Here is a 27,445-nt window from a genome sequence, read left to right as displayed (position 1 = left end):
GGGTATCAACATTGTCGCTTACTAAATGACTGGCGGAATTCCAGAATGTGTGTAATGGAGTCAGATGAATACTATTGGTCGTTGTGTATCAACAAAAAGTTTGTGCTCTAGAAACGCTAAAGTCAAACTAAGAAATTTTCCTTGCATTTTGCTTTCAAATAATTATTGAATTTTAGATTACACGAAGCGCACATAATAAGTGGGAATTAGATAGTCAATATTCAAGATGGATTGATGCTATTTCTCTAAATTGTATACAACATCGTCAATCTGGTAGGTGATGCTACAAGAACTCGATGGCTCTCAATGCATGAACCGTGAAAGATTTTCTCTACATTTTTTCGCTCCATCTCATACTTTGAGTATTTCACGGCCCTTACCAAAATAGATGCAGTTTTGCAATAATCGGCGCTGTGTGGAATATGCCAAGGGATAATCGCAATTTGACAATTATCCCAGAAAATCGAACCGATGAATCAACTTGATGATTCTGATACTAGGTTACAATATTTCAAAACCTTTATGTTGAACATTCACAGATATTTTCATAGACACAACTTATGCCGAAGTAATATGTTCATAGTTAGAATACGCGACAATAGTAAAATTATTCTATCACAATTATCCACTGCCCGTATAGAATCGGATCGCAAAACGAGAATTGCTTCAGAGCGAATCCCTACCTCAACGTGTTAACCCGTGATGCTCAGACGGGTCGTCGAGAGAAAATCGTTTTCGCACCGGTGTCCATTCTGTGATGATATTCGTCTCTCTTTGATGGCACTGATTGAATCGTGTGAATAGTTGCTAGAGAGCGTTCGTTCAAATTGGTAAATTCAATATCAACTTAAAATGTAAGCGTCGTCTCTCCAAGGCACCAGAAGTTCCTTCGTATCTAAAAATACTTTATTAGAGCTCTAAAGTACGTGTGGTACTTTTTGGCAACTTAACGTACAGAACAAGTTTTTAGAAAACATTATCGATGCTCAACAGCTGTACACATGTTCACATTAATTTTGGGTGATGTTTCTTTGTTTTGGGTTAAAGCGAATGGCTGTCGAATTCCGTTGATTGTAGGTTAAGTTAACTACTTAGTCGTTTGACAATTCTGCTCTCAGAACACATAAATGGGAACAAATTATTTTTGGGCGAGACGAAGTTCGACGGGCCAGTTTCTTAAGCCAAACATTTTTTTTTGGTGAAATTTTGGTTAATTGGGCTAAATACAAATTGTAAATATATTCTACTCTACCGAATGAACAACTCTAGAAAAGAAATCCTTCAACATATTGTTAAATTTATGAATACAAATCTCTTTTAGAGAGGTATTTTATTGATTACCGGAAGCAATAATCACACCTGGAAGAGAAAACGTCTATTATGTCAAAGCCATTAGAGAGGGATCTCTGTTCACTGCTTAACAGAAGTATTTCACATCATCACAATAATTTGTGATGATATTTCTAATTGGGCTACAACGAATATGTGTCAAATTCCGTTAATTGTGGGTTAAGTGATCAGAAAAATAATGGAGAAAAATGTTAATCACTTAGTCGTTTGACAATAAACATAAATTTGAACAAATAATCTTTAATCGAGACGAAGTTCGACGGGTCAGCTAGTAAACCTTGTTTGTCTTGTTTTATGAATATTAAAAATAGATATAGAAGTTTCTCATACTTTCGAAATATTCCCGAGACTCCCTTAAGCTTTTCAAAAAGTCAGCACTTGCAATACTACCGTCCTCCAAACCTTCAAATTTACTACAACGTTTGTTCAAAATAGAAACTTAATTTCCACAACGGACAGAGGGAAAAAATCTATGGAAACCCGCAAAGAATTCTGTATCTCATGAATTAATTGAGATAGGTCAACAAACTAAAGCGTTTCTTATGTAAAAATGTCCAAGGAATTCAATGGAATGGTTTACACGAATCGATATCCTGCTCGTTTTACCTCAAATGTGCAGCAGTTTTGGGGTTTCCTATAACATTCGCTCTGTAACTTGAAAAGAAGTCGAGTGCGGTATTCTAGAATAGCCTACTTTCATGTAAAAAAGTCTGGAGAATCGACTAGAAGAACACACTGGCCGCACGAAACGTTTTGATGACTATTTTACCCCATTTCCTCCATTTTATGGTATTTTATTGTAAATCGGTCTTAAATCATGGTATAACTTTTTGGAAGTTTACTAAATCTAGCGTATCTTATATAAAAAAGTCTGTAGAATCGAAGGCCAGAACTTATACTGGCCGCACGAAACGTTTCGATGGCTATTTTATCCCAATTCCTCCAATATGTGAAATTTTCATCTAAATCACCCTTAAGTCTTAAGCGAACCACGTTGAAAGCATACGAAAACTATATTATATTATGTAAAAAAGTCTGGAGAATCGGATGGAAGAACCTACACTGGCCGCGCGTAACGTTCTGGTGACTATTTTACCCCAATTTCCCTATTTCATGACATCTTATTGTAAATCGTCCTTAAATCTCGGTAAAACTTATTGGAAGTTTACTAAATCTAGCTCATTTTATAGAAAAAGGTCTGTAGAACCGAATGGAAGAACCTACACTGGCCGCACGAAACGAAACGAAACGATGACTATTTTACCGAGATTTAAGGACGATTTACAATAAGATATCATGAAATGGAGAAATGGGGTAAAATAGTCACCAAAACGTTTCGTGCGGTCAGTGTAGGTTCTTCCATTCGATTGTCTAGATTTTTTTTTTACATAATTTACAAGATAGTTTTCGTATGCTTTCAACGTGGTTCGCTTAAGACTTAAGGGTGATTTAGATGAAAATTTCACATATTGGAGGAATTGGGGTAAAATAGCCACCAAAACGTTTCGAGCGGCCAGTATAAGTTCTGGCATTCGATTCTACAGACTTTTTTACATAAGATAAGCTAGAACTTCTAATAAGTTTTACCGAGATTTAGGGACGATTTACAATAAGATATCATGAAGTGGAGGAAATGGGATAAAATAGTCACCAAAATGTTTCGTACGGCCAGTGTAGGTTCTTCCATACGATCGTCCAGACATTTTTACATAAAATCAAACTATTTCAGTAGACCGAACTCGATTTCCTTTCAAGTTACAGAACAAATACTACAGAAAACCCTAAAACTGCTGGGCATTTGGGGTAAAAGGAGCAGAATGGCGATTTGTGCGGCCATTAAAAATCATTCCATTGAATTTATTGGATTTTTTTTACATATGAAACACTATTGTTCGTTGCTTTTTTCCGTGGTTCTCGATTTCTTTTCTGGTTTCCGGAGTTTTCCCACTCGTTGGCGGGTTTCCTGTTTTTTCCCACTGTGCAACGGTATAAATTACCAATACTTATTTTTACTCTAGAAAATCTAAAACGGAAACTCTAGTCCATAGTAGGTCTCGGACTTCTTTGGCATAAATCAGGAAGAGCGTGCAGGTATGGATGTCGCATTTTTCGAATTATTCTATTATCCAATAATCGAGTAAAATCGAGTAAACTATTCGATTACATTTTAATCGATTATGTGGGTTATTAATCGATTATTCGATTAATTATTCGATTATTGTTATTGAATTTTTCGAATTGTTCGATTAGTTTAATAATCGAATGTTGGATTCAAACTAATCGTTTAAATATTACTCTATTATCAGAGTTATTAATGAATGATCACACATCACACGAATGAAATCCCTACTCACTTCTAGCTCCCTGAACCAAGTTTTCGTCGATATTTTAGGAACAATTAAGTGCATCCACCGACCCACATCATCTTTATCCCAAGAAACTTGCCAGCTGGCAAGTGTTCTTTGACGAGACGCACTATAGAATTCGTTGAAAGCAATCGGTCTCTCATAAATTTCACCACGTTTGACTAAAGTATCGGCTCTCTCATTGCCTGGAATGGAGCAATGAGCCGGGACCCAGACTATAGTGACATGATAATTATTATTCAATACGTCGTACACTGCCCATACTTGCATATCAGTCCTATATGGAAGATCGGCATGTCGAGGAAAAGACGATTAAAATTTTATTGTCGACATTTTTGATTTATTGTGCTACCTAATGCCCAATTATGGTATTATTACATGAAATATCGGTAATACACCTTTGCTATTTCAATATTGCAACCAATGAAATTATTGAAATTTACACTGAATGGGACTGATATGCGGGTACTTTACATATGGGACAGACATGAGTTGATATTTTTTTTCACATTTTACTGTATTGAGGGTAGTTTGCATTCCTCAAGCTAACTCAATATTGGAGAAAATCGATATGCGAGTATGGGCAGTACAGGTGCTGGTTTATTTTGTCCAAACAAATTCTTCAGATATAAGGAGTGTATTGAAAATAAGCTATCCACAAATTTTTCTTTCAAATTATGATAAAAAATGATATTTTATTAAAACTAAAAATTGAATCTTTATTGTACGAGGTTAAACTTGAGCATAATGAAAACCGGATGAAATTTAAGTTATTCCTTCATGAATTTTCGAATTTTTGATCGAACGCTCTTCATCAAGTTCCAGACAAGTGTTGCATCGCATTTTTTGGACGCTTGCGCCCAATTTTTTTGAGCTCCTGCATGTTTCCAGCTGCCTTACCAGTCTTCTTGAAGACCCTCTTCACGATTGCCCGGTAACGTTCGATGGGTCGAAGCTGAGGGCAATTTGGTGGATTGATATTTTTCTCAAAGAAATTTATACCCTTTTCCGCAAGCCAATTGAGAGTGGGCCGACGCTAAATCCGGCCAAAAGAGTGGAGGTGTACTATGCTTCTTGTAAAGTCAGCAATCTCTTATGGAGACACTCAGATCGATAGATTTGTGCATTTAGAGTTCCGGTAGTGTAAAAACTTGACTTTAAACCACAGGAACATATTGCTTGCCGTACCAGTACCTTTCCACTGAATATCTCCACTTGAATCGACCTGTCCGCATCGCTCACACCCTTCCCAACGACTACAATAAAGTATTGTGGACCTGGAAGGGTTTTTGAGTCCTCATTTACATAAGTCTCATCGTCCATCAAAACGCATGCATCCGGACACTGCAAAAAACGCGAATACAATTTCCGGGCCCTTATTGCTGCTTGCTTCTTCTGTTCTACGCTTGGGTTGTATGTATTTACTGGGTTTTAACCCCCTTCCCCCATGGAAGATTTTTCAACATTAAGTTCCATGGACATATAAAAGTATATAAAAGTGCAAATAACTTGACTTTTCTTTCGAATTTTTGCTCCTTCCCCGCCTTTGTGGACTGAATTATTATCGTTCATAATTATTACAGAAAAAGTTTACGTGACAAGTTTTGCATTTTTTAAGTTACACCCAGCCCCGTATAGTGAAGTAACTAAGGCATTTTAATGCCAAAAATGACAAAATCAAGTTCGCCTTGCACGTTGCACTCGTCTTAAGTATGACAAACCATTCGTTTTGCGCGGATGTAGAAATCGATCCCACTCATGGTCGATTTCGAAAAAGTGCGACTTTATTTTTGCACTAAAGTTTCTTCAAATTGTTGTTACTCTAAAACTCAAATATTTGTTTAGTAAATCAAAGACTAAGACTTCTCTGATTTATTTATTTCTGGTAGTTTTCTAATCCTTAGAAAGCAGCCAGTATATTGTTAGTGTATTTTGTTAAGAGTGCCATATTGATTTCAAAAAACTTCTTTTTCGACACCATATGTAATGGTATAAATTTCAGTTTCTGAGCTACAATGATTTGAATAAAGTGCATGCCAAAATATATCTAAAACTCAGTCTTGATCACTACTTTCATGCAAAAAAAAAAAACAAATGGTTTGCCATACAGAAAACGCGGCAAATAATAATTCAATACGATACGGTGATCGGGTAATGACTTGTCAACCATTTCTGGAATTGTTCTTATAAAAATATTCGTCTGATTTCAACAATATGTTGTTCGGTCCAGTCATCTCTGAGATCACGAGCGCACACAAAATATTTCTTAATCCGTCGAATTGAATCGATTTTTATATAAAAAAAGTTCGATTCTTTTCCAAAGGTTGAGCGAGTTCTCTAATATATATAAAACACGTTGTAAAATTGTTTGATTACATGTCTACTCCAAATGCTTACAAGACCTTTGCTAGATACTTGAAAATAGTACATCAGTACTCGAGTTTGAATTTTTCTAAGTGTAACTGAGAGGGTTGTCCCCGCTCATATTTGACGTCCATTAATCGTAGGCAGTTTAATTGACATTCTAAAAGAAATTGCATGTGCTTTATATAGTTTCTTATAGTTCACATAAAAATAATTAAATTATAGCTGTATCGAATTTTTTTTTAAACTGTTATTTTATGATTTGGGGGTGAGTTAGATAAAAATTTTAGTGCTCGAATCATAATCAATCAGTACTCAAAGTATAGCAATCGTTACAAAATCTAGTCCACTGAAAAAGCCTTCGCACTGCGAAACTCTTATCGCTTATGTTCTATCATCGATTACCAGGTGATAGAGATATCGAACGTTTGAACGACACTTGTTTATTTATATGTGGGACAGAATGAGGACAGTAAATAACGAAGATAGCACTTAGAGACATTTTCATTTAAATTTGAATCTAAATAACATCTGAACAAACAAAAATAGCTGTTAGTATCTTTTTTGCAAAAGTTCGCAATTTCAATAAATTGTTTTTCTATGCCCGTTAAGTGCCGCCTCACTTTGCAGTATTTACCTCGACTTCAAACTATGGCATCGTTATCAGCGCAACTGACAGCAGTTATCGTAACTTATTTCATTTTGATTCAACACAAAAAGTAGGTCAAACGATGCGTCACTTAACAATTAATCAAACACATTATTTTTTAGTCTCAGACATTAGCTACGCCTCAAGAATGGGGTAGGGAAAAGAGATTAAATTATTCAGCACCGAAAAATTAATTCCTCATTATACCGCATTTAAAATATGTCCCTCATTCGATACCACATTAGGCGTAAATCAATCAGGGGATTTACGCTGACTGTGCGGCGTAATCAGGGATGCGGAAATTGAATGCTTGCCGGTGCCATCCTCCGGGTATGTACGTAGTCGAAGCTGCTGAGCTTTCGGTGAGCAGGACGCACAATGCACCGCACGACTTGACTGGAAGAATTTGCTGTAAGCAGGGATTTAGACGGGCTGCTTCGGGGTTTTGAGTATCAACCCATGGAATGCAAATTTTAGTACGGTGATTTGATACGGAATTTACTGCTATTTGCTCTGATCTAGAGCAATGTGTTGAACATGGCGAATGAGGAGGAAAAGTTTTTGCGCGTCAGATGTAGATGAAATTTCACTCACAGAACCTGGGTAATGTTGTGTGTTGCAAAGTTGTTGGAAGATCTGCAATTGACGGCGAAGTTTTGATTGGTATTGTTCTAGGTTACAATAGCTTCTTTGAAGCAGAGAAGCAAAAAGAAAAAAAAATCCCGCGGAATTGGGTTTAATCAACATTCGCACATTATTTTATGTACACACAGTGCCCAACGATAAAACATCCATGCTGACGTTTGTAAATAAATGTCAAGCCATATCTGATTTCGACCAGCAATGTTTTCCATCCTTCGAACCACAATCATCAACGTTTCGCAAACAATGTTCTGCTACGTGAAGTGTACACATTTATGGTAGGCTTAACATTAACCGTTGTGCACTCGAAAAAAAAAACACCTTTAACCACCCGAATGGGTACCCGGGTACCCATTTTTTTAAATCGCTGTAAGTTGAGCATTTTTCAACCGATTGAAGTAATTTTAGCACTGTTGGATTCAGGAACTTAAGCTCTTTGGGACTACCCTTTAGATGACGTCATTTTTCTACAAAAGGTTCATTTTGGTACGGCCTTTCTCAAATAGCTGGTTTGGAAAAGTTTCAAATTAGTAAATGACATTTATGGTGGAAAACACAAGTGTCGGAACATTCTACGGAAATCCGGATTAACGGGAACCAGAAGAACCTACTACAGCAATATACACGGCCATCGAAAAGTGGATAAATTTCTGAATTTACCCGTACTGAAAAAATTCAAATCGGATGGAATTTGCCTTAGTTACAAGCATTTTTATTTGTGGGTACCCGGGTACCCATTCGGGTGTTTACGTAATAAAAAAAATTTGAGCCCCCCCATTCGACCCCCCTTACTGTAAAATGAAAAGTCAAAGCATGAGAAGTTATGGTCCAACTAGTTCTTGGAATTGACCGAATTGCAGAATCTTAGTTTAAACCTAACTCAGAAATTTCTTATTTTGAAATTCGAAAAGGTACCCGGGTACCCATTCGAGTGCATAAGGGTTAACGACGTACTCGTATTATTCTCATTGTCAGAACGAGTTAACCCAAACTGTCATAAGCTACCATTGGAAGCTGAAGTAAATCAATGACCTATTTACTACTACTACTTATTTACTACTTTACCATTACTTAATGGCAGAAAATCTTGAACAGAGCAGACACAGTATAGGGAAGTTCAGTATTTTTTAATCGCATTGCATTGTTAGTTACTATCCATAGCGCAATTATCCTTCACTAAATTGCACGTATGTTGTTTAGCCAATAAAATATATAGCTAGGGATTGATTGATCACATTCTACAGGATGTATTTGTAGCGGTACTGCCATCTTTCCCTTTCAGTCGGTTCAGATTGGTTATAAAAATAGTATTAAACATAATTTACGGCCCTATTAACATATTTTCCTAACCGTTGATTGTGTGGTTTGTGGTTATTTCATCAGTCCACACTGGATGCTGTCGCAAGAATACGCGAGGAAATCTTGCGCTTCTCGATTGAACAATATTCAACCTACAGTGGCTATTAGAGTGAACGAGAACGTGGTTGGATGTTCTCAGTTCGCTTAGTTGAGATGTCGAACATGATGTAGCGGTGTTATGTTTTAGATACTGCTCATAGCCTTAGATCTAGTTTTGAAATTATACATTCTTTCGAATACTCTCAGTTATTACCTTTTGAGCAGAGTTTATGCTGAATGTTCTATAACACTTAAATTTTTGGCGGTATTTTGTTGCTATTGGAGAAGACGCACCAGTGCATTCATGCATAAAAACAACGGTAAAACAGAATAATTTGCGATACGGGTTGGTCCACCATTCCCCGTATTCTCTCCCCCACCCCTAGCGACTATTATCTATTTCCAAACCTGAAAAGGTTTCTTCAGGGAAAGAAATTTTCATCGAATGTCATTGCAGAAACGGAAGCCTATTTTGAAGGCCTTGACAAATCTTTTGTTTTAAAGAGCAGAGCAATTCCAGAAATGCTTAACAGATCATCAGACTCGACCTTCTCCGATTTGGATGAAACTTTGCACATGAGTTCAGTATGGCAAACCATAAGTTTTGAACCGATGGAGAGGTCAATCCGACTCACGACTGATTTTTAAAAAGGGTGTATGTATTTTTGCATTTCACAAAAATTGCCCGTTTTCAAATCGCTGTAACTCGGAAACCGTTAATTGTACAAAAATGGCGTTCAGGAAGAAGTTGTAGGTAATCGATCGGGAACTCTAAAAAAATATACACTGAAAAAAATGTTCTATTTATTTTCTCAATAATTACAAAGTAATCCAAAAAAGTAAAATAAAAAATCAGGGTTTTAATTTTTTTTGATAGTTTTTATTTTAAAGCTGTTATTAAAATCTACAGATTGATGGCTATCCCATCCGTGCCTTTTGAAAAATGAAGAAGTTATAGCTAAAACAGTTTACGGGTGCATGCAAATGATCAAGTTCTTCTCGTTGTAATTCGGAAACCGTTCATCGTACAAAAATGGCGTCCAGGAAGAAGTTGTAGGGAATCAATAGGGTACTCTAAAAAAATATACACTGAAAAAAAATTTGATTTTTTTTCTCAATAAAATTTTTTTTCTCAATTAAAATTAACCCCCGAGGCAAAATGCACCTTTTGCTTTTCTCAAAAGTTACCAATTTTTTTCACTGAAATTTTAATGAAACTGAAAGTCCGCCATAACAACAGATTTCTATAAAATTTTGGTAGCGATGGTTCAATCATGTCTGAAAAAAATTTAAAAAACCTATTATGTCTCTGTTATAAGTAATTTTTGATGTTCGTTCCATAGTAATTTTCTAGGGTGAGAGAGACGATTTTAAATATGTAACCAGTGAACTTCTTTGACAATCATTCGGGTTTCTAAAATTAATTCTAATACAGACGATGTATTTGAAGTTTAATAGAAAAATCGTTAAATATATCGTCTCATATTTTTGGGGGCAAAAAGACCCGAATTGTGTTAGGCAAAATACTCAAGAATTCGCTTACAACAATTATCTATAACTTATCAATTTAATGAATAATAGTGAACAATCTTTCACCTGGCAAATATTTCGTCAACGAAAAGTAGAAAGCTTTCTTTAAATAAGAAGAAGAAGCTTTATGAGGGTGCATATTGTCCCGTGGTTGTCATGAGCTTTAATCCGTTGTTTTGATGGATGTATACCCGTTGTTTAAGATCATCCTGCCTCTCTGTTCAGATAATCGTCACTTCGCGTAATTTAGAATGTATACCAGTATTTGTACGTAATTTTTAAGAAATAATGATTACGGAAGATAGTCATGCATGAAACTCTTCCGTGTTATTCTCTATAGTTAAGATATAGCTACATTTTGTTAGGGGGTGCGTTTTACCCCCTCTACCCCTGAATGATGACGAAAAGTCAGTCAGAGTACGATCGCGGAAGGTGTACATAAAGTTGCTAATGAAATTTGAGTGCGAATTAAACTGCAGTCTCCATTAAAAGAACTTCGAGAAGTACTTTCATGAAATTATCAACGTTAAAAGAAACCTTTTTCAGCCTATGATTTTCGAAACTTGTGCATGCATTATTGAAACCTTGAAATTTAATTCGACTCATAATTTTAGTTGGAATGGCTTATAATCTTTCGCAGTGCTTTCATCTGGATAAATCCTCCCTTTCACCTGTTCGATTTCGATTCAATATTTATTATTATCCATGTCGATTATTTCAAGCCGGTTTAATACACCGATTTAATATTTACAAGCCAGTGTATCCAGTTTCTGTCCGCATCAATTCTTTTAGCCAATAAATTGGTTTGTGGTAGTTTTCAGCATTAATTCTCATTTAGTCAGTTGAAAGTCTTTTGAATATTAACCCCGATTCAAGCAATATTTACCATTTGCCATTTCCAAATAAACTACGCTACTGATTTTAAAGCCAATTTTTAATATGGTGTTGCGTATAAAAACAACTACCACAGTTGACAGCTGATCATTTCACCTTTCTCATATCTATATAAACCGACTTTTGAACCGTGTGTCGATTTCGCTTCATGCCAAAATAAGCCCAGTTTTAACCCCAAATGATGTTATTGATACTCACATCTAACCTCTTGCGCGACAAGCTAACTAGTTGTCGTTTTATTGCAATGACATACTAGAACTGAACTGATCTTTTCGCAATATGAAAATAACTTATATCAAGTAAGTTTGTTACAACTTGTCAACAATATAAATAAAAGATGAATTAAAGAAACACTTATGAACCAAAGGCGAAACGTGAGGAAATCGAAATAAAATAAAGATGATGATTATCCTGCTTTGATGTTCATTTACCCATGATTTCGCGTAATTTAACATGTATATTATACATGTTTTTCACGATCGGGCGTTATGCTTATTCATCTTATCTAGCAGTTATAGTCCTGGGGTGTTCTTTGATGTATCAAGCATACGTCTCCACATAACTCGGTCCATGGCTGCTCGCCACCAGCCACTCAAGGCACCCTTTTAGAAAAAAAACGCTCAACGGTGGTCCTTCGTTGGTTCAATACGTTGGATCGTTGGTCTAATGAACGTTCAATCAATCGTTCATTTGTCGTTCGTTTGTCGATTTTGAAACACACCGGTAAATGCCATTTTTTTCGTTCAACAAACCCGGCAGACAGACATCCTAATGACATGCGCCGCTCATCGTAATCGTCCAATTTTAGCAGTGCGTTCGATGGGTGGTTCTCCTAGCAGCTGTTGCAATTCATGATTCATACGCCGTCTCCGCATTCCGTCTTCCCTCTGCACTCCTGTGGGCAGTGCACGTTGATGAGGCTGTAGTTAAAGAAGCGGCCCTTGATCTTGAATACGCACATCCTGTCACTGATTGGCTGCCACCCACTCACGTGCTGGCGCATCTTGCTTCCAATCGTAACCCTTTGTTCGTCGCCTAGGTCGTTACGATTATTTCGAAGCGTACACAGTAAAAAATTATGAAATTTACAGGTGACGCAAATCCACATATGACTCAATTCATAAAAACGTAATTCGTAAAATCACTTAGTTTTACAAGAAATATTTGAATATGTGTCAAACACACCCCGTCTTTCTAGCAGACGTGTAATTTTACATGTTTCACCACTCGAAAGTATTACTTAATGCATTAAATATGTGTCAGATCTACTGTAAAAATGAGTTATTATTGACGCTCGTATATGTCGGTCTCAGAAGATGTAAGTTTACACCATTATTTCTAAGTGTGTATATTTAGCTTAATTTTCCGTAACTCGTTTTTTCAAGGGGATATTTTAGGCCTGTACCGACCTCCTGTCTCACGGGAGGGCCATCGTGTCAGCCTTGTTTAGAGTCCCACACTGACACAAGGACGATAATCAGCTGCCTCTATCATGGAGAACAGACATTCAAATGGGCTTGCTCTTTGAAAAGAGGAGACAAGCCCCGCATTCCCTATCAGCATACGACCAAGGTTCCACCGGGTTTGGTTACCAGATTTTTCCTATGGTTACTCGAATCCCAACCGGCACGGCGGATTGGTAGGGATGGGTGTTACTGGACAAGAGTCTATGGACCGCTTTGGGGCCTATATTGCGCACTGTCCAGTTGTTTACCAACGGGCGTTATGCCCAAGATATATTTCAATGATTTTTTCAGGGATTTTAAAAAATGAAATGAAATGTTACATCTATTGTTCAATGTATATTATTTTTCCGTAATAATGAGAAATAATAATATATGAAATTTTCGCGTTATAGCAACATTTCTTTAGGGAGTTTATTTAACCCCATCTTCCCACACACTTCAAAAAAGCGCTGTAATTTTACATTTTATTAGATGTACACAAATAAAGCGTCACAGTTCACGCAAACTTACGAGAAAGAACATGTAATATTGTGTCTAAAATTCCATGACATGAAAATCATTAAAATAAAAAAATATAACGATAGCGACCGCTGTGGCTTGAACCGAGAATCATTAGATCATAAAGTACATCCGTTAATCGACTAAGCCACAGAAGCACATACCTGCTTGTCTGGTAAAAGGTATACATTTTAATTCAAACAGTCGTACCCGCTAGCCGAATGCACAATACAGCTGATACTAGTAAAATTCATGTTAATCCAACGTTAAGTCATTACAAATGAAATTTCTGGTCATTTGAAAAATTAGGTCTTTATGAATTGTATCGTATGAGAGATTAAGTCACATGTGAAATTAAATTTTTTAGGTGTGCATATCTAAATGTTCTTTTCCAATATTCGTTAAAATAATACTTTAATATCTCGGTAAAGGACATTTTTTCCGAATTTTGGCATAATATTTTGTTGAGTTTATTAGCAAATGCAAAATATGCCGAAATTAGCGAATGCGTTTGCCAAGCTTTCGAACAGTGAGAGAACTTCTAACGAAATTCGGCAAGACACTTGTCGGACCACGTCGCCATTTCTCGTGGAATGGGAAAAAATACGAATTGTGTAAGAGAAAACACTCCTATATTTCGCAAAAAGATAATCAAATGAGACTCAGCGACCTACCAAGTAAATAAAATAAAAATCTAAGAATCCACATTTTGTATATACTTCTAATATATGTGTTCATTTACAAGGAGGGTACTAGAATTTAAAAAAAAAACAAATTTCATCCGTGTCATATATGAGTTTGTTTGTTGAAATGAAGGTTATAAATTTATAGCCCTTCCTCAACTCAAACTTTTGTGTTCATTAATTCACACAATAGTAAAGCGAAATTTATTTTTACGCAGATGACTCGACAATTTATGATTTATTTCTGGGTGCTTCTGCAGCGCTAACAGTAAAATATTCGTTGATAATTACGGCAATGACTGACATTTACGAACTCTAGGATTACCGAGATTCTCTCGTTATTTATGCATTTTACCGAGACGATTACTGAGGAAATGGTAGTACAAATCTCGCCAATAAAAAATACTATTTGGATTCGACTTCCGGTTCTGGAATTATGGGGTAAAATGTGCAAAAAATTGTGAAAATAAGTGCACCAACTTTTCTCGGAGATGGATAAACCGAATTTCACAAACTGAGATTCAAATGAAAGGTCTTGTGGTCCCATATAAAATTCCTGAATATTATTTGAATCCGACTTCCGGAGTTATGGGGTAAAATGTGCAAAAAAATGAAAATATGTTTTCTAACTTTTCTCATAGATGGCGCGACCGATTTTCACAAATTTATGTTCAAATGAAAGCTCTGGAGTACCCCAGGGCAGTCATTTGGGACCATTTACATTTTTACTATACTCTAATGATCTCAATTTTTCGCTTAAATGCTGTAAGCTGTCCTTTGCTGACGATTTCAAGCTATATCACCAGGTTAAATCTCAAGAAGACACAATATTTCTACAATCACAGATTGATTCATTCGCCAATTGGTATCAAATAAACAGAATGGCATTAAACGTCTCAAAATGCTCTGTTATTTCCTTCTCTCGCAAACACTCGTTTATAAGATAAGAATACAACATTACGGGAAAAGCGCAGGAACGCGAATCATTTGTAAAGTACTTAGGAATTATTCTTCAAAAACCACATTGATTATATAATTTCCAAGGCTTCAGAGCTTCTAGGATTTATTTTTCGCGTAACCAAAAACTTTGTCAATGTACACTGCCTTATATTGTGCACTAGTCCGTTAGACGCTTGAATATGGCGCTATTATTTGGTCACCTTACTATCAAATCGACGATGAGCGCGTCGAAGCTATCCAGCGAAAATTTGTTCGGTTTGCTCTACGCAATCTACCATGGAACGACCCTGCAAATCTACCTAGTTACCAAGATCGCTGTAAACTTATAGGCTTAGATCTATCATCTGTTCATAGGAATGTCTCAAAAGCAGTTTTCATAGCCGATTTGTTGCAATCACAAATCGATTGTCCCAAACTCTTACAATTAATTTATTTCGACATTCATCGTCGTAGTCTGCGTTATCACCCCTTTTTATGATTACCTTCCGCCAGAACAAACTATGGATTCAATGAACTATTTACTAGTATTTGTCGTTTATTCGTTAACTTATATAATGTCTTCGATTTTCAAGTATCTCGAAATGTAATCAAACGATTGTTTCTTAGTCACTTATCATTTTAGTTTTAGAATCAAAGATGAGGAGGTTTTATTCCTGCTGGAGGCAGAGGTTTACAAATGCTCAACTCCAGTGGGCTTTTCCCTGCTCCACATACATGCATACATACATTATTGTATTTTCGTTCAACCCCCACTCCTCTCCACCTTTCTCCATTGGAAACTAACTAGATTCGCTCGCCGAAATTAACCCGGTCGTCTCTTCTTCTTTCTCTCTGTCTTCCACCATGCATTCTTCGATCACTATTTAGATCTACATGCTGATTCTAAACCCGTCGTTTTTTCTGCCTTACACCATCTCACCTCCCATTTTGGCCACTAATTACATCTTCATGCCGATTCTAACACAGTTGCTAGCCCACGCTCGTCTACCACCTTCTCCACCAACCCTTGTATACTATTCCCACTCTTTTCTTCTCACTCACTTTTTAAGCAAGAGTACTATTACTGCCATGTAAGGTTTGGCGTCATCAACTAGTTATAGGATTATAGATTTAGTTTCAATTGTTAGTAATAAGTCCAAATGTATTTGTTGGATCATTGTAATCTGTTGATACAAATAATGAGAAGGTTTTATGCCTGCTGGAGAGAGGTTAACAAATTTCATCTCCATCGGGCTATTCCCTTGCTCCATAAATAAATAAATAAATAAATAAATAAAAATAATTAATCGTCATCTTTAATCACCCACATGTCATCATAGATACACGGTGAGGCATAAGATAGAAGCTTGAAAGCACTAGGTTAACTTTGATTTTGTCGACCATGTCATTTCATACATCAAAATCCAATGTCAAAATATTTGTCAGTAAACATTCTTCTCGTTAGAATCCCTTTTGAGTGTTCAATAGCGGAAGTGTTCATTGCTCCATCACCATTCCCATCATTCGGTAGAATTTGAATGAAAATGGTGCTAAAGTACCACATCCGTATGTAAACACACTTCTAGCACTCCGGCACTGTATCAATCCTTCGTCTGACGGTTTCAAGCCAAAATAATGGAAGGGACGAACTGTGTGACGTTCCATTTTATGGGTCATTTTATATCGGAACTCCCACATTTCCGCAGCTCGTGCACATGATTTACTGCATGAGATTGTCTGGGAGCGCATGCCGCCCGCGTAAAAATATCATGATGACTGGACAACAAAACGGGTGCAAGTAATCGGTTGGGCCTCATGTGCGAAGTCTTCCACTGGCACTGTTGGAAAATCGGGACGCGACCAATGACAAACAGTTACATTAATGAGGGCATTTCGAAATTTCGGCACTTTTCAACGCTTACATTTTTTTCTGATAGCTAATTCGAATTGATTAAGAGTAACATTTCGCAATGTTAATTAATTATTCTCTTATTTCCAGAACCCAGTATGCCGACAACTACAGGATTGGCACTGATTTGCACCCATTCCGTGGAGGTTCCGTAAAGGTGGAATCGTCACAGTAGAGCGGTTTGTCGGTCATACAATACTGCCAACAGTGCAGTGAAGCGTTTTGTCAGTGCACTGCAAAATATGTGCCGTAAGTTAATTAAAAGTGTATCAAATCGAATAAATTTAATAATTGTGTTCACGTGTGAATGATTGGCGGAAAGCGACGGGAAAATATCGCAGCAAGAAGCGAGCAGCAAACAGCAACAGGGGCCATAAATTGGGGTTTTTCATGTTATTGCAGTCGCGCCTCCAGTTGATGTTCAGAACCAAACGGAAGCGATTCCAATTAGTGTGCACTTTTTGCGAACTGTGAGTGGCAGGAAGTGGAATGAAACACGCGAAAAATGTTACGTTGTTTTAAAATGTTAAATCAAGTGCATATATCTGGCAGTGAATGGGCCCGTTGTGAAATATTGCTTGCATCGTTGCTTCGGGAGGCTAACCGTCGCCGTGGGTGGTTGTGCGATAAAACGTAACAGTCGAGTAGCATGAAGTTCGAAGATATCGTACTGAAGGCCGCCGAAGAAGTTAGCAGTGCAGTACGCTGGAATCTACCGGCACATAATCACCAGCAAACCAATGGCAGTGACGGTTGGCGAGGCCACTGCATTAGGTGCAAACGGTGTTGCTGTCCCCGCGCTGGATGTGAATTGATGTTTGTTGCAGTTGTCGTAATAATTTTAACCAGTTTCACTGTGATGATCGGCGGTGACGTGTTTACTGTTGGATATATTACTGGGTCACAGCGACGTCCGGGCGATCGGGAATATGCAAGACCAGGTTTGTTTCTATGTTTTACTTTGTAGGCATATTTAAAATTATTTATAAAAATATCGTTTCTGGCATTATAAGAGAACATGTATTCATCGGGTGAATCTAATTGAGTAAAACGAATGGATGCTTAGCGATTGCATGTCCAACTAGGGATTGGGTACTACGCATTATTTAATCTGAGTAGAAAAAGATATTTTTATTCAGGCCTATTTGCGTACAAGCTTTACGTGGCCGATTGAGCCGATTTTTTAACTAATTTTTTTTTAGTTGGATTTCGTTGTCACCCTTTTTCTAGGGGGAGAGGAGCTTCCATTTCCCTCCTGCGAGGATTGAGGGGCACTTCGTTTGTGGTTCGACTCGTCATCCATTGCCGCATCGATGGTATTGTTGTCAATTTCTGTCTTCTTTTCGTTGCTAGTTGCTGTAGATGCAACTTGTTGTACATTGTTTGCAGTTGCTGGTTGGTTGGAGGGTAAGTTGTTAACTGCAGCTGGTGTACTTTGTTCTATAGGGGATACTGATGGTTTCGTTGAGGAGGATGCTTCATTGTTGTTGGTGGCTGTCACAGGTGTACTGGGGTTGCTTGGGGTTGGTGTGAAGGAAGCACCATTGTCCTTTGGTGTAGTTGTCTCCTTGTCCAGTTTATCACATGGCTTACCGTAGTGAACAGCTTTTTGGCAATATTGACATGTGGCCATCTGATTGTCATAGGTAACAAGTGATTTGCAGTCACATAAGAATGTATAGGCCTCTTCAAGCGCATGCGTAACAAACGTACGCCATTTCGAATACCGCGGAAAAAAATCTTCCACTTTTCTTTTTCGATAGAGCACTTCTATAGCACTATCTTCCATATATACTGGAATGTTGTACTTAATGTTCTCGTGCTCCACATAGTGCACATTGTTATTGTCTTTGGCGAATTGAATTGCATCCAACTGTTTATAAAACTGGATGTAAACAACATTATTTGTCTTATTGCATTGAAGTAAATGCACACGTTTAATGTCAAGATGCATTTGCTCCTTAAGCAAACCTCCAAGTTCTCGTATCGAACGTCGAATTTTTCACTGCCTGAACAACAATTGTATTCTTTCGTGTCGGCGGTAGCTTTTGTTCGTTTGATTCACTCATTTCGAGGTGGTTCTATTGTTCACTACACAATACTGTACTTGGTTTCTTCTGTCCCGAACGTGAGCGGTTTTGTTTTATCGGCTGACTCGGATGAGATGTGAAAGCGGACTGCCCAGCTTCCTTGCGTTCGCATTAACAGGTGGGTAATTGTTTCGTTTTGGATGATTTTCATGGAACTAACGACCGAAACCAAAGAAACTTAAATTCTCTGTGTTCTTTACATTGCTGGATTGTTCCTTGAAGGCGATTAATGCATAACCACGTGGGGTCGGAAGTGCACCTATCGTATTGCTTACCAACTATGTTAAATAATGCGGGATTTTTCACGTCACGTCTCACCTTTCTGTTGTATATCTGCTCATACTTGCTCTATCTTGAGTTCTAGGATTATATAATTTTGTTTTTATTTATTATTCTGTTCGAAGTACAATTAAACTATTCTTGTTGTTATAAATTATACTAATATTACCATTGTTTTTCGCTCGGAATCCACCTTTGGAAATTTCGGGTGGGTAGTACTACCCACCGTAACGATTGTATCGAAAATACATTTGTGTTGTACGCATGTATTTGTGATGGTTTTTTATGCTCGGATCACAGCATGCTGTGCGTTTGGCTGTCAGCTTTCGTTTGTTTACTTGTTTGTGCGGTTGAAATTCTGCGTTTTCAATATGTCGCGGAAAAGGAAGTGAAAATTAAGGTTCTGGACACATGGCTAAGTGAGAAGGGTATTACTATGCGAAAATTGGCGAAGCGGTTTGTAATTCATCATGCCAGTGTTAAAACCATCATTAATAAGTTTGGGGAACACAATTCTTTGGATGAGCTGTCAGGAAGAGGCAGAAAACCCGGTTCTTTCAACCCGAAACTGGACCATAAAGTGGTATCTCTAATCATGAAGAACAAGTCAATGTCAATACGTGATTTGTCCAAAAAGCAGGAACGAGTGTCGGAATGATCCAGCGTATCAAGAGGCGAAATCACCTGAAGACCTATAAGAAGCAGAAAATCTCGAAACAAAGTGTAGAACAGAAGAAGCGAGCAACAACAAGGGCCCGGATATTGTATTCGCGTCTTTTGCAGTGTCCGGATGCATGCGTTTTGATGGACGATGAGACTTATGTAAAGGAGGACTCAAAAACACTTCCAGGTCCACAATACTTTTCTGTAGTCGTTGGGGAGGATGTGAGCGATGCGGACAGGTCTATTCAAGTGGAGAAATTCGGTCGAAAGGTACTGGTATGGCAAGCAATATGTTCCTGTGGTTTGGAGTGCATAAATGCACAAATCTATCGATCTGAGTGTCTCCAGAAGAGATTGCTGCCTTTATATAAGAAGTATAGTACACCTCCACTGTTTTGGCCGGATTTAGCATCGGCTCACTATGCCAAAACCACTCTCAATTGGTCTGCAGAAAATGGTATAAATTTCGTTGAGAAACATATCAATCCATCAAATTGGCCTCAACTTCGACCCATCGAACATTACTGGGCAATCGCGAAGAGGGTCTTCCAGGAGACCGGTAAGGCAGCTAGGAACATGCAGGAGTTCAAAAGAATTGGGCTCAAGCGTCCAAAAAATGTGATGCAACACTTGTCCGGAACTTGATGAAGAGTGTTCGATCAAAAGTTCGAAAATTCGTGAAGGAATAACTTAAATTTCATCAAGTTTTAATTAAGTTCAAGTTTATCCTCGTGCAATAAAGGATCATTTTTTAGTTTGAATAAAATATCGTTTTTTATCATAATTTGAAAGAAAAAATTGTAGATAGCTTATTTTCGATTAACTCGTTGCTTACCTCTTTCTCCGGTTCTGTTCATCATACTGTTTCTCAATCGTATTTGCATACTTCCATACTTTCTTTGCGTTTCGCCTTCGGCTCGTCAGTGCTTAAAGCAGATCAAATAGAACTGCCATCTCCGCCTAGCAGTCCAACTTAAACCGCTAAGCAGACGCAAAGCTTACACAACTTATGTAACACTTATTGGATATTGCACAGAAGTACTTTCATATTTTAAAACACAATGCCAGAGTTTATACTTCAAAGAAAGCCATTGTTGTAGGAACAAATCTGAAGTTATACCCAGCACTTTAGGATGCGTTACGCTTAAAGTTTTGAGAAATAAGACCAAATAGTCCATGATCCAAGAAGTTTTAACCATGGTGTATTCAACCCCATAAAATATTCGAAAATTAACTCTTTTTTACCTTTTTTTATAAATATAAAAAATAGGTATAGAATTCGCTCAAACTTTAGAAAAATTTTTCGAGGCCCGGAGGGCCGAATGTCATACACCAATCGATTCAGGATTCAGCTCGACGAACTGAGCAAATGTCTGTGTGTTTGTGTGTGTGTGTATGTGTGTGCGTGTGCGTGTATGTGTGTGTTTGTGTGAGTGGGTGTGTGTGTATGTGTGTGTGACTGTATGTCTGTGTCTAGTCGCAAATGAAAGGTCTTCCAGTCACCCAGAACGCTATTAAATGGTTTTGAGATAGGATGTTCACGTTTGAGTTATACAAAGTTTTATATCAATTTTTTTAGTTATTTGACAATATCTGGCACACTTGATCTTGAAAACAGAATATGTTTATAGACATAGATTCCGCATGGTAATAGCTATCCAACAAGCCATAGATTGTTAAAATGTGTCCATTTTTAACGGAGATATCGACATTCTTATTTTAGCGACTTTTACCCCTTTTCCAGTAGAAGAAGTTTTAAGCGCTGTATGGCAAAGAAATGCTTGGGAAAGCAATTGGGAAGTTGGGAAGTTGAAAGCAATTCCATAATTATATTGTTTTAAATTACTTACAGCAATAAATGCTGGAATAACATAACTCCCATATACCATTCGAATCAGTTCGTCGAGTCAGCAAATGCGTGTGTGACAAATAATTTCACTCAATTTTTACCTTTTTTTCGAAGATGACTCAACCGTTTTCTACAAAATCAGATTCATATGAAAAGTCGTAGGCTTCCAAACAAGGTTCCTGAATTATGATTGATTCCGACCTCTGGTTCCGGAGCTACAGGATGATATGTGACACGAAATAAAAATGGTGTAACTCATTTTTTGCGTAGATGGCTGAAACGATCTAAGATTCAATTGAAATCTAAGAATCATCTAAGATTCAAATGAAAAGTTTCAAGATTCTATAAAACATCTTGCTTTTCAGTTAGATCCAACTTCTTGTTTCAAGGATACAGGGTGATTAGTATAAAAAATTTATTTCACATAAATTAACCCGATAACATAACGATTTTAATAGTCGATAACCAAATAAACCTATTTCAGGTTTAGTGGCATTCAGTTTTCGATTCGGAAGGCAGCCAAAAATTTAATTTGTACTACGATTTCTCAAAGATATCTACACTGATTTTCAAACATTTTGAAACAAATGTAAACTATACAGCTACTCATGTGAATTTAACTGACTTCGGCCATAACGATTTTTGAATTCCGATTCCAGTATCGAATCGTTTCTCAAAGCTCATTCGTTTTCTCAAAAAAAAAAGCCAAATCGGATTTCAGAAACAAAAATTCAAAATAAAATAAACTTGTAGTCCCATACAAAACTAATTATTTTATCCAATTCCGACTTCCGATTCTGGAATTACAGGATAATGAATTTTTAAAATTCAAAACGATATAGTAGATGACAATCCCGAGAAGCTTTAAACTTGGGCTCAAAACTATTGCAATTTATTCATCATATGGCCATAGGTTTGTGTTATGCTGGTTTCTGAATACCATCTCTGGAAGTACCTTAAATTACCGTAAACTCCAAAGTGGAACTTACTTCGACATATCATGGAATGTTTAATCGATTGTTGGTAAACGACTGGACAATGCGCAATTCAGGCCCCTTGTCATAGCCTCTTGTCCAGTAACTTCTATCCCTACCTCCTCGCGGTGCCGGCTGGGGTGCGAGTAACCATAAGAAAGATCGGGTAACCAACCCCGGTGGGACCTTGGTCGTATACTGACAGGGAAGGGGGAGCTTGCCTTCTCTTTACAGAGAGCGAGCCTACCCGAGCGCCTGTTCCCCATGTTGGGGCGGCTCGAAACAGCGTCTGTTCTCCATGTTAGGAGCGGCTGATTACCGTCCTTGTGTCAGTGTGGGACTCTAAACAGTGCTGACACGATGGCCCTCCGGCGAGACAGGCCTAGCAAGCCGCCCGGAAAACACTTGTTACGAATAATCAGGATATAAATACGACTCGGAATAATCGGCAAAGACCTATGCGACGAAATAAGGACTACGATTGGAAGCTTGGCACATTGAACTGCAAATCGCTTGGCTTCCCAGGATACGACCGAATGCTGCATGATGAGCTTCTAATCCGCGGCTCCGATGACGTAGCACTGCAGGAATTTTGTTGGACGGGACAGAAGGTGTGGAAAAGTGAGCATCGAGCGGCTACCTTCTACCAGAGCTGTGGCACAACCAACGTTCTAGGAACGGGATTTGTAGTGTTGGGCAAGATGCGCCAGCGCGTGATTGGGTGGCAGCCAATCAGTGATAGAGTGTGCGTATTGAAGATCTTCTTCAATTACAGCATCATCAACGTGCACTGCCCACATGAGACGAGACGTGCACTGCTCACATGAGAACGAACCTACGACAGTTGTCCACGGCGGGATGTAAAACTTATCATCGGCGACATGAATGCTCAGGTAGGCCGGGAGGCAATGTACAGGCCTGTGATCGGGCTGGAGAGCCTGCACAAGGTATCAAACGACAACGGCCAACGATGCGTGAACTTTGCAGCCTCCCGAGGAATGGTAGTTCGAAGCACCTTCTTCCCCCGCAAAGATATCCACGAAGCCACCTGGAGATCACCTGATCAACATACGGAAAATCAAATCGACCACGTTTTCATCGACGGGCGATTCTTCTCCGACGTCATCAATGTCCGCACTTACCGCGGTACCAACATTGATTCTGACCACTACCTTGTCGCGGTTTGTATGCACTCAAAACTATCGACGGTGCACAACACTCGTCGCACAGGAACGCCGGGACTCAATCTCGAGCAGCTACGTAGTGTTCGTACTGCAGAGGAATACGCGCAACAACTGGAGCAAGTGCTACCAACGGAAGAGCAGCTTGACGTGGCGACTCTTGAAGACGGCTGAAGGAATATAAGATCCGCCGTGAGTAGCACTGCTTCAACCGTACTAGGTACGAGGTTATCGAATCTTGGAAATGACTGGTTTGACGGCGAATGTCAGCAGTTGGTCGAAAAGAAGAATGCAGCAAGGGCGAGGATGCTGCAACATCGCACTAGAGCGAACGAGGAACGATACAGACAGGCGCGGAACAGACAGAACACGGTTTTCCGCAGGAAAAAGCGTCACCAGGAAGACCAAAATCGCGAAGCGATGGAACTGCTGTACCGCCCAAATGATACACGGCAATTCTATAAGAAGTTGAACCGCTTACGTAGAGACTACACGCCACAGGCCGAAATGTGCAGAGTGCAGAGTGATCGATTTGATAGTGGTAACGTACTCACGAACGAACGTGAGGTGATCGACAGGTGGAAGCAGTACTATGACGAGCATCTGAATGGCGAAGCACAGGATACAGATAACGACACAGGAATCAATCTGGGTGCACGCTCAGCCGACGACAGATTTCCAGCACCTGATCTGACGGAGATAAGTGAGGAGATCGGCAAGCTGAGGAACAACAAAGCCGCCGGCAATGACCAGTTACCAGGCGAGCTGCTCAAACATGGAGGAGAGGCACTGGCTAGAGAGCGCAGCGGATGATTTCTAAGATTTGGGAGAAGGAGATTCTACCGCAGGAATGGATGGATGGAGTGGTAGTTCCGTCTACAAAAAGGGCGATAAGCTAGATTGTTGCAATTACCGCGCAATCACATTGCTCAACGCCGCCTACAAGGTAAACTCCCAAATCCTTTACCGTCGTCTATCACCAATAGCTAAGGAATTCGTAGGGCCGTACCAAGCGGGATTTACTGGAGCCCACGCCACTACGGATCACATATTCGCGATAAGACAAGTACTCCAGAATTGTCGTGAATACAACGTACCCACGCATCACCTAATCATTGACTTCAAAGCGGCATACGACACAATCGATCGAGAACAGCTATGGCAGATCATGCACGAATACGGTTTCCCGGATAAACTGACGCGATTGGTCAAAGCAACGATGGATAAAGTGATGTGCTATGTCCGAGTATCTGGGACGCTCGTGAGTCCCTTCGAATCTCGGAGAGGGCTACGGCAAGGTGATCTCTTGTATCTTGTTCAATATTGCCTTGGAAGGTGTGATTCGAAGAGCGAGGATCGACACGAGTGGCACGATCTTCCGAAAGTCCGTACAACTTTTTGGCTTCGCTGACGATATTGATATTGTGACACGTAACCTTGAGAAGATGACGGAATCCTACATCGGACTGAAAGCTGAAGCTGGGCGTATCGGACTGGCCATAAATGCGTCGAAAACAAAATACATGAGAGGAAGAGGCTCTAGAGAAGAAACACTACGCCTCCCACCGAGGTGGTTAACGAGTTTGTGTATTTGGGCTCACTGGTGACCGCCGACAATGATATCAGCAGAGAAATGCAGAGACGTATTTTGGCAGGGAATCGTGCGTACATTGGACTCAGAAAAACCCTTCGATCGAGAAAAGTACGCCACCGCACGAAATTGACCATCTACAAAACGCTTATTAGACCGGTTGTTCTCTATGGCCACGATACCTGGACTATGTTGGCAGAGGACCAACGCGCCCTCAGTGTTTTCGAAAGAAAGGTATTGAGGATCATCTATGGCGGAGTGCAGATGGAAGACGGAACGTGGAGATGGCGTATGAATACGAATTGCAACAGCTTCTAGGAAAATCACTCATCGTACGGACAGCTAAAATCGGACGTCTACGATGGGCTGGGCATGTCATAAGGATGTCAGACGACAGCCCAGTGAAAATGGTTCTTGAATCTAATCCGACTGGTACAAGAAGAAGAGGAGCGCAGCGAGCAAGATGGATCGATCAAGTGGAGGGTGATCTCAGAAGCGTCCGTGCCTAGACTGGCTGGCGACGAGCAGCCATGGAGCGAGTTATGTGGAGACGTATTCTTGATACAGCAAAGGACACCCCAGGCCTATAGCTGTTAGGTAAGGTAAGGTTAATCGATTGTCCCACTTTTAGACTCAAATTCGATCCAATTTACAGTTTTGACATTACAGAATAATGAGTGAATAAAATCTCAAATTGTAGCTTAAAACGACGGTCTTTAAAATAATGTCATGAAAACTGAAACACCGATAAATATTCATGTAAAAAACACATGCGGATTGATAAAAAAAGGAATCATCTCACTGCTAGGTGGATTAAGCACGTTTTTTATTATTAAAACCAAACATATCAATGGTAGAAATTAACATTATATAAGATTATAGAAATTAACATTATATTAAGATTTAAAATATAAAAAATCATAACAAAGTCTGATTGAGAAAATAGCAACGAAATATAATATTCTGTCATTGTAATATCAGAGCAAGAACAAAATCTTTATAGAAGATGAATAGAATAATATAGTAAAAATTTCTCTTATCTGATTCTTATGCAGTTCATTCAATAGTATATTATTTGAAGATAAAACAACTGAATCAATTAAATTAATGAATTTAGAATAACTATTCAATAGTGAAATAATATATAATAACTATTTTTGATGCTAAGCAGATATTGTACAATTTCTTGATTTCTTCGATGAAATTTCAAGAAAATATCAAGTATCGCTTTGACAGCACAGAAACATCAAGACAAGATATGATAGTAAAATTTGTTTTATTATTTTGATTTTTGTTTGTTATTTACATCTACCCGGGATATTTGCAGTGAAAAGCGATTTAGTTTATAAGTAGCAAGAAACGTCCCGGGTTGGTGGTTCAATGCATAGGGCGCTGGTCTTACAAGCCAGTTGTCGTATGTTCGAGCCCCGACCTGGATAGATTCTTAGTATCAGTATCGTCGTAGTACTAGCCATGAAAAGATTCTGTACGCTATGGGTGGGTGTTGTTATGTTTTTTTTCTCGAAAAATTAAAGCTGCAGATAGTAACGTAATCCATAAAAAAATAGTTTTTGAAATCTCCATTCCATTTCATTCTAAGAAAGTTTCATATCTATGTCAGGAATGGTTACAACCCGATCTGCAAGCAATAATAAATTTACTACAGAACGGAATTTTAGTAACAGTTTTGTGATATAAGATTATAGAAAAAAAAGTACCAGTACCAAAGTACCAAAGAGAGATACAGTTTTGATAACTGTTATGATATGCTGATCGGGAAATAATATTGATTGTTCTGAACGACAACAATCGTTATTTGGTTTCATCCGCATCATAGTGTTTCAATCAGGGATATTGAAAAGCTGGAGGGATGTTGGAGAGTTTGTGTACTTTGGAAACGACCATTCAAACTGAACTAGAAATATTACAATTCGCATGTAGAGCAAGTCAACAACTGAACGACTGCGTCGCAACGAACAAACGCAAAGGGCAGACATCCGCCGCATGCTTCCGTTTTTGCTATCGAGTTCATCGGGTTTATGTTTTGCCGTGTGAACAAGCTTTTAGGCCGTCTCTTTTGTTATGAGAAAGGTAATATAATAAAACTTACTTTCGTAGTTAAACTGACTT

The 27,445-nt window shown here is 38.5% G+C and overlaps 1 protein-coding gene across 2 annotated transcripts in view; it reads left to right on the top strand.

Annotated features, from left to right (window-relative positions):
* The window catches only part of LOC131435498 (guanylate cyclase 32E), a 110,676-nt gene that overhangs the window by 48,467 nt on the left and 34,764 nt on the right, over positions 1-27,445 (top strand). For both annotated transcript variants that reach the window (XM_058603466.1, XM_058603464.1), the window contains exon 2: positions 16,779-17,629. In XM_058603466.1, the coding sequence (XP_058459449.1) occupies positions 17,338-17,629 (292 nt within the window). In that variant the 5' untranslated portion in view covers positions 16,779-17,337. The remainder of the gene's footprint in view (positions 1-16,778; positions 17,630-27,445) is intronic.

The sequence above is a fragment of the Malaya genurostris genome, chromosome 3 (genome assembly GCF_030247185.1).
Source record: "Malaya genurostris strain Urasoe2022 chromosome 3, Malgen_1.1, whole genome shotgun sequence".
NCBI lineage: Eukaryota > Metazoa > Arthropoda > Insecta > Diptera > Culicidae > Malaya > Malaya genurostris.
This window is presented reverse-complemented; position numbering and strand designations above follow the sequence as displayed.